This window comes from Camellia sinensis, chromosome 2 (assembly GCF_055761805.1).
Source record: "Camellia sinensis isolate YWXY chromosome 2, ASM5576180v1, whole genome shotgun sequence".
Lineage (NCBI taxonomy): Eukaryota > Viridiplantae > Streptophyta > Magnoliopsida > Ericales > Theaceae > Camellia > Camellia sinensis.
The window spans coordinates 78,823,047-78,831,963 of record NC_138962.1 but is presented as its reverse complement, the minus strand read 5'-3'; the positions used below and the strand labels follow the sequence as shown (position 1 = coordinate 78,831,963).

At 32.2% G+C, this 8,917-nt stretch overlaps 1 protein-coding gene across 7 annotated transcripts; it reads right to left on the bottom strand.

The window, feature by feature from the left end:
- Positions 1–238: 238 nt before the first annotated feature.
- Positions 239–5,350, bottom strand: LOC114303639 (uncharacterized). 7 transcript variants are annotated; one of them, XM_082914889.1, is made up of 7 exons: positions 4,849–5,350; positions 3,777–4,082; positions 2,472–2,543; positions 1,550–1,628; positions 1,197–1,282; positions 961–1,017; positions 239–556 (listed from the first exon to the last, which is right to left on the bottom strand). In XM_082914889.1, the coding sequence occupies exons 2-7, from the start codon at positions 3,936–3,938 to the stop codon at positions 308–310; spliced, it is 705 nt and encodes a 234-aa protein (XP_082771015.1). In that variant the 5' UTR covers positions 3,939–4,082; positions 4,849–5,350; the 3' UTR covers positions 239–307. The 7 variants fall into 7 exon arrangements, 4 of the variants coding, with proteins under 4 accessions (XP_082771015.1, XP_082771013.1, XP_082771012.1 ...); XM_082914887.1 differs by having other exon boundaries at positions 4,835–4,991; XM_082914886.1 differs by having other exon boundaries at positions 4,807–4,971.
- Between the last annotated feature and the right edge of the window lie 3,567 nt (positions 5,351–8,917).

The following is an 8,917-nucleotide window of genomic DNA, read 5'->3' as shown; positions in this document are numbered from 1 at the left end:
TTTCTCCATTTTATTTTTATTTTTAGCTACTAAATATTTAGAAGCCAAAAGTTTTTTTTCATTTTTTTTTTAATTTTTAGCTGCTAACTATTTAGTCGCTAAAAATATTTACTTCATTTTTGGCTACTAATTGTTTAGTCGCCAAAAACATGATTTTATTTTATTTTTAATTAATTTGTCCAAAATATGTATGTATTACATGCAACCTATATCGTATATATAAGTAAAACAATACATCTATTATCAATCATTCCACAATTTGCATCCATTTCACTTCCAACCATCCAAAAAGAAATAACTTTTAATGTCAAATTTCATACAAATTAAGTATACTCCAACCTAAAATAATAATATTATTCCATACAAAACAGAGAATCATACCAAAACATGTCTTCCATACAAAAATATATTCACTACGATGCCAAATATATTTCCTAAAGAAGATATCTTTATTGTTGTAAAGTGAGTTGATAATGATGTCTATAAGTCGAGACACCTTAGCCTGAAATTCAAACTTCTTTGCATTATTGTGGAGTGATCTCTTCGATAAGTTTCCCTAAACCACATAATTACAAAAAAAAAAAAGAAAAAAAAAAAGAAAAATGAAGAGATAGAGACAAAGAGAGGGGAAGATGAAGAATTAGAAAACTCCAATTCTCAAAGGACATGATAATTCCATAGCTTGGGTGGGATTTATTCCAAACAATATCTAAATAAATATAATTTGTATACATAAAACTCATTTAGAATGACATGACAGTTGTATTTTTATAATTACAAGCTACAATGATCAATATCTTGGATGGCTTTGGAAAGTAGGAACTAGAAAAGTTCATCATTGGGATTGTTCCTACAGAGTTACACTAAAACATAAAAGTAAAAGAACAAAAAAAATAAAAGAAAAGAAAAATAAAAAAATAGAAAGATTAAAAGTTGATATTTGGTATATGAGATTCTTACTCTCCTAAAATACATGAAAATTGGCCCCCATAAGCAGCAGCTGCAAGCCTCGAATCCCTAATACCAGCAAGAAAAACAACAATGAAACTAGCAAATAGATTATGGATAATCTAAGCCATACTCTGATGACGAACTACGATGAACAGCTTCAATATGAAGACATACATACAACCCATGTCCAAGTTCACAAACAAAAAATATGCAGAAATGACATCAGGTAGTTGACAATTACTCACCGTATCCTGAGAGACCAGCCCAACATGGCTCCTTAAACTTTCCAACCAAATATTTTGGATTTTATGATTATGTATTAGTATACAACCTGTTAACATGGGACAAACAAAAGGTCACAAAAAAATAATGAAAATAATCATAAATGAATTGTCAAATGTCAAAACAAATATGTCAGAACAAGGTTTATAATCATAGTTTATAATCATAGATGACTCATCACACAGAGGATCATAAATGCGAAGAAGCAGTTTCATAAGCATTGTCTTTCCTCCTCCTGAGGGCCCAACAAAAGCAACTGTTTCTCCAGCTTTTATATGAAGGTCCAACCCATTTAATACAAGAGGCATATCCTCACCATGTTTGAATGAGATGTCACGAAATATCACCTTACCGGTAACACAGTCTAAATTAACAGCATCCAGTTTTTCAATCACCTAAATAAAATAACACAATAAGTGGTTAATTTTCGAAATCAAATCTTAAAAGCCCCAAACAACAAAATTGACTACACTGTCAAGTCAAAATAAACAAGACCGCAAGAAAGTGAGACAAAAATCTATCGAGTTTGTTTAAGTTGAATACCATTAATCAACATAATTGATGGATAAGGACTACTATAGAGGAGATACTGATCCAAAACCAAATAGCCATGTGTATTGCCAGCTGTGAAACTCTAGCCCTGAGATTTACATAGAATTCAAGGATGCCATGAATTCTATGTAAATGAAGAGGTTGTTTTAGAACCATGGCCTGAGAACTATGAGGAGAAGCCCAAGCATTTAGAAAAATAAAAAATAAAAAATAAAAAACCTGAAAAAACACATAGCAACAAATTTTTGAAGGTGAAAGACCATGTAAGATCAAAACCTCTCCATTGCTTCCAAGTCAGACATGTAAGATCAACATCCTGGTTTATTTATTTATTTATTATTATTATTTAAAATTTCCATACCCATTTTCTCAAATTCATTTCTTGTGTTTCTAAATTATTTTAACAACTAATCAATCCTGCAAATCGCTCTTCTTCCCTAATTCATTCCCTCATTCCCTCTCCTCCAACAACCTCCCCGACTTGTCGTCCACCTACTGAGCCTTCTTCTGCGCCTCTTTGGCCTTCAAAGCCTGCAACTTTGAATGATTGTGTAGTCCCATGATTTCAGAGGCCTCTAGCTTCAAAGGTCATTTTAAAATAAGTGTAGAAGTAATCAGTTATCTTACTTTGGATTCTAAAGCATTATATGCAATGTAATACCAAATGAGATTGAACTGAAATTTACTGAGTCTGCAACTGAGGAAGGCTGAAGAAAGCAACTGGAATTTGACCTTGAAGTTTGCTGTTTTCCATCACTCTGCAAGTACAAAGTTAAAGTAATATGTTTACCATAGTTGGGAGTACATTGATGAAATAACAAAGGATGGAAATACAATATCAAAAGATGCGAGTTGGGAAATTAAGAAGATGTTATGCAACTTGGAGTAAGAAGTGGAAAGGCTCCTCATGTTCTATAATATTGATCAGCCAGTTTCATGACATCTACGAGCACACTGTAAAGTTAGAATGCTCATCATATGCAAATATGACAGTTAGAAATAGTGATGATCATCTATTGCCTCTTAAGTATTGTCTATTATGTCGTATAGTCCTGATATTTTTAATCATTTCAGACTTTGAAGTCCTTCATTAGCTTTATATTTCCAGAATCTTGGTAACATGTACTTTGATGATTTTATTCTTAGATTATGGGTGAATGACCAAGCTTGTAAAATAAAGTCCATGACACAATCAATATTTGTTTAAAGGTTGCCAACTCATAAAGCAATTTCATCAAAAACAGTGATTATTGATACATATTCTGGGCCTTGTTGATCTCATGGATTATGACATTTGATGTGGCTTAGAAATGAGAACTGTTGCACATAAGAATGCAAACTTTTTATTATGGCACTTTTCAACTATAAACAACCTTGACTTCTTTTAAAAGGGGAAAATCACAAAGCACATCAAATATTAAGGAAAATGACATACGTGAGAAGCATTGAATATGTTGAGACTTACATGTTAAAATCTGGAACAGCAACAATATTGAAGAGATCCAGATCATAAATTGATTGATTGAATAGCAAAGCAGAGCAACGAAGCGAGAGTAACATTTGGTATCACTACGATGCAGCAAACCTCAAATAATTCAGACATTCCAAGCTATGCTAGCAAAAAATATTTGGTATCACTATGATGCAGCAATTGAGTTGTAATACAGGAACAAAATAAAAAAATAAAAACTAATGCAACATAGGCCCAGTTCTGGGGTTCGTTGCTGCATCTCCTGCAACCTCCTTTCCATTGACATAATGCAACATAGGCCTAGTTCTCTACAAACACAGTTAAAAAAAAAATTAAAAAGGAAAAAGAAAAAAAAATTAACCCCATAAATACTTTGTAGCTAGAGAAACTCCAAGATATTTCAAAAGAATTCTTTTTCTTTTTTTTTTTTTTTTTAAAAAAAGGAAAAACAATGTTCACAGCAATATCAATTGTCACAAAGGAAATGTAGAGACAAGGGCATCCAGTAATGGAAACTCACATCAGTAAGCCCAGAGCACTGGCAAAAGGCACAAATACTTCTATTTGCATCGCATAAATCTGAAATTGTAGGTGCCTTCGCACCAGAGAGATTTTCAAATTTTGATTCCAATTTTGAAACTGCTACATATGGTTGAGTGCAACCATTAATTTTCACAGCCATATGAAACAACCCATCCTTCAGTTTCTTTTGTCTTTTGACATCCCTGGTATGATCTTCTCCAGCACCAGGTGAAGTTCTGTCACCTCCTGCCTTATCATCAGAGTTGTTTTCAACTGATCTCTTGGCTGGATGTTTTTCTGTACTCTGCAAAAATAATCAACCAACACTTTAATTCACAAATAGATTAAATAGCTTTGCAAGAAAGCTTAGACCCATAGCACAGTAATCCAAAAACAAGCAAAACACAAAAATAACCCAGTTTAGAACAAATTACAAATTTTGTTCAAACACTAAAGCAACTGAATGAATAGAAATCCTCAACCCCTTCATGCGTTCCCTTCTCTACCCCATGCATTTTATCGAGCCACATTATCGTTGTTGATGAGATGGATAATAACATTAGTTCTATGTTTAGTTATTTATTATAATTACAAAATATAAGAATAAAATGTTTATTACATAACAAAATCAACAAAGAAAACTGAAAATTGGAATCTTTCTTAAACCAAAACTATTATCCTTTATAAAACAATGGAAACCTTAATCTTCTACCTTCTATACATAACATATACATATGTATATATACAGATACAACTTTTTCATTTGATCTTGTGTACATAAGTTTCATAGGTTTCCCCTAATTGTATCTTCTACGCCTTGTAAAAAATTATGTTGTAAAACTGCCAAACCATTTCTGCTTCCTCACTCCCTCAACTAAGAAGTTTACGTAGCTATCTGAATCAATCATAAAAGGGAAGCAAATAAATTCTTTACTAATACAATCATAGCATCAAATTTCAATTCAAATAATCAGAATACATAAGAATACACACACAATCAATGAGCAACCATACATGCAAATACATACACAATTTGAAACTAACGAGCAACCATACATGAAAATACATACACAATGAGTCGGATTAGGGCTTTGAGCCTAATGAGAGAGAAAGGAAAAGAGGGGAAAAGGTATCAAACCACTTAAATCAAACCTATTTACCACATCAAACCCATAAAACCCTAGAAATCAAACCACCTAAACCAAACCCATTTCAGAAATCAACACGAAATTAGACTTGGTAAATCATGCAAAACCCTAAAGCAAGAGCGAGAAATGGGAAAATAGAGGAAGGGAGAGAGAGACAGAGACAAAGACTCGCAAGCGAGCAAAAGAGAGACAAAGAGCGAGCGACTGAGAGTGAGAGCGAGAGAGACAGAGAGTGAGCGAGTGAGAGCGAGAGAGAGAGCAAAAGAGAGAGGGAAGAAATAGAAAGAACTTGGTCGTATTGCGGCGGTGGCCATGGAGATTTGCGGCGGCGATGTGCGACGGACGTGAGCAACGGTGGTGACGGACTTTAGTGAAGTGAGGAGGTGAGGTTCTTTGTGTGAGAGAGAGACAGAGGAAAGGGACTGAAATCTGGGTGTCTAAAATATGTTCCCACTAAATATTATAAATCTTTTAGCGACTAAAACGTTTTTAGTCGCCATCAGTTTACTATTTGGCGACTAACTGTTCTTTGTCGAAAAAAATTGAGTATACCGTAACTAAATATTTTTTTGTCGCCAAAACTACATATTTGCCGACCAAATTCTTAGTCGCCAAAGAGTAACAATGCAAATGTGGCTATTATTTGGCCACTAAATTTATTTCAATCGGCAAAAATTAGTATATTACGACTAAAATAAAATTTAGTAGCTAAAAAACTAGAGTAACGACGACTAATATTTTTTTTAGTTGCCTATTGTGAAAAATTTACCGACTAATGTTTTTTTTAGTCTCCAATAAATAATATACGTCAACTAAAATATTTTAGTAGCAAAAACTTGAACAAATGGCGACCAAAATAATTTTTAATAGCCAAAAATTGAACTTTTGGCGACTAAATCCCTTTAGTCGCCAAATTTGGTTGCCAAAAGTGTAGATTGTTGTAGTGTAATGGTTAGAGTTGATGGCCTTGGTTAATGGCATTTAATCCCTCATGGCGAGGGACTCCCTTACTTATATAAATAGAGGCATTTCCCCTCCAACTTGGTAGAATAATTTTGAAGAGATTTTTTTTTATAGAAAATGAGATGGTGTTTTGAGATAATACCAAAGAAATTTTTTATCTTCTTTTTACTAGCTCCTTCTTTGGTACTTGCTTCGAAACTATTCATATGGTACTTTTGTATAAGCTGATTTCGACCGTCGTATCTTAGAAGACAGACGCCGGCGTACCTCCAGCACCCATCAGGAGGTGATGAATTTGCTTTAAGGAAACGGTGGTATCACACAAGTTTCGGTATGCGTCTCTCATCTTTTATTCTTCAAACTTTTAGATTTAAACTATTTCTTGTATATTATTTTGTATATCTATGTGAATCCGTCTTATAATATGTTCCATCTTGGAATCTAGTTCATTCCTATATTTTTAATTTTGTAGTTTATTTTTTATTTCATTCTTTAATTTAAAAAAAATTGTTTTGTTATTTCCATTTAATTTATTTTTTATATTTTTCTAATATTATTATGAAAAAATACCAACATTTACATCCATGTGCTCCGGCTTGCAACAGAGATTGTAGTGAACTCCACTCTTCATCTCTAAACACATCGTCTAGGACAAGCAAAAACTTTTTCCTGCCCGTGTGACCTCAAGTTTACCTTAAGGCTATGTTTGTTTGGGTGGACATGAGCTTGAGATTGGACTAATAGTCCAATAAAATTATTAATTCAATGTTTGGTTAAACAATTGAAGTACGGATTAATTATTTTAAATTTGACTATTAGTTAAGATAGGATACATAATCCAACGGATTGGTAGTCCTAGGACTATTAGTCATGAGAATACTAATCCAGTCCGTTCAAACAAACATGACCTAAAGGTTAGTTAACTCTCTCAAATCGCATGACTGGAGAGTGAATGAATCCAGAATTGCTTTTGTTATTCTCTTAACATCAAACTCGTTAGATACATAAACCCACGCTTTTAGATCAAAATGGTTTTTGACACCATCATCATCGTAAATGAGATAAGCCAGAGTAGTCTTGAAATTCCACTCATGCCGGTAATGGGAATGGCATCGACTTTGTTTTGAGTTGTTGTATCTCTAAGAAGCAATTCAATAATCCATTTTTTTTCTTCATCTCTGCCAGAAACAAAAGGATCATCCAACAAATATGCAGTTTCTCGTCTTGGCCACACATTTGTATACTTAGTCCCCCCAATAGCCTTCTTCACCAAACCAAGTTCCCCCCAATAGCCCTTTTCACCAAACCTAGTTCCTTAGTTCTTGTAGTAACATCTTGTAACTGAACAGTGATCTTCTTTAACTTGGACCCAATTGCCAAATTGAAAGAGATTGCACTTGTAGTAAAACCAGTGCAACAAGTAGGAAAGAGGAATCGTCGTACCTTACTACGTGTGTTGGCCTTACCAACATCAACATCAGCATTGTCTCTGCCCTGATCAATATCTTGCGTAGAGCTGTTTCAGACAAGTTTGGTAGGTAGGTAATTGAATAGCAAGCAAAGTATAAAGCATGTAGGGCCCTCCCCTTCTCTTTAGCAAGCAGGGTATATGATTCTGGACAAACTTTTTGCATAATGTTTTTTTGATGTTGGTGAATCATTTTCCAATTAAAAAATGATGCCATGTTAAAACAAAGAAATAAATGCAAATAAAAGTTCAAAATTTTAAGATAGAAAAAAGCGGTAAATTAGAATGATCACCTCTGAGATTTAAAAATATAGATATAATTAGCTTTAGAAGTTTGATATAATTGTATCATCCTTCTTTTTGGTAGAGCTAAAGTGCCCAAAATTGATTCAAAAGTAAATAAGGTAAAATACACATTTTAAAGTAAAAGAAATTACAATATTATTTTTTCATTCGTGCGACTAACAAATTATTGATGAAAATGACACTAAAATATTATGTAAACTTTAAAAGTATCAAACAAAATTATGTTAAGCTTGTGAAACTATATGTATATTTTCTAAACTATATGGCACGCTAGTGTTATTTACTTAATATCTACAGAGTTTCTTACCGAACTCCATTTTTTTATTTAAAAATTCAAGTTTTAAACTTATATCCCAAGTTGTTTCATAATGTCTTTTTTTTCTAAACTAATTAATTATAAAAAAAATTGATTTTTTTAAAATATTACTTTAATTTTGAAGTCGTCTTTTGAAAATGCCTCATAAAATATTTTAAATTAAAAAAAATTTAATTATTTGGATATGAGAATTTTATTTCAAAGTACTGCTGTTTGGTAAATAATTTTTTTAAAAAAAAGTCTCCGTATAGGTAGGTCAAAATAAAATTAAATATAAGGAGAAGAAAATAGATGAATTATTTATTAATCTAGTTGCAAACTTTAATACTTATGTTTAATTCACTTGAATAAAAACAAAATGAAATGGAATGCGACCATCTGAATGACAATTCAACTTTAAAACTCCCTAAGATTATTTTAGGGAGTGGATTCTCATTGCTTAAATAATAAAGTGTAAAATGTTAAAAAAAAATAATAAATTCAAAAGAGAAAAGGAAAAGAGCATATAATATTATTAATAATGGTAGAGCATCTTGTCCTCTTTCTCTTTTATTGCTTATGTTTAATAATATTCTTTGTTGCTTTTCAGAAAAAAAAAAAGAAGGTAAAGCATCACTTATAGCACTATATTTCTCACTACCTCTCTCACAAGTTATAAAATTCACAAATATATGAGACTCATCGCTTGTAAGACACGGTAAGAAATTCATAAACATCATTGATGGATGTAGAAGCGATCGCCTCCTACGAATTCACTCACTCATATATTAGTATTAGTTATTAATTATTTTTAAATTATACGGATTCGCCATTCTACATCTATGAAACATAATGTTCAAAGTATAAAAATTAATAATTTGGGCAAAAGATAGCATCTTAAAAAAAAATAGTTACGACTAGTATTGAAAAAATGTCTTAAAATTGCTATCTTTTGTAAT

Excerpts from the sequence above, each read along its gene's own strand:
- LOC114303639 (XM_082914886.1), bottom strand. The coding sequence starts at position 4,836 with ATGTATGGTTGCTCGTTAGTTTCAAATTGT. Across the intron at positions 1,629-2,471 it reads CTTCCTCAGTTGCAGACTCA|GTGATTGAAAAACTGGATGC; the intron begins GTAAATTTCAGT and ends TATTTTATTTAG. Across the intron at positions 1,283-1,549 it reads TGACATCTCATTCAAACATG|GTTGTATACTAATACATAAT; the intron begins GTGAGGATATGC and ends CCATGTTAACAG.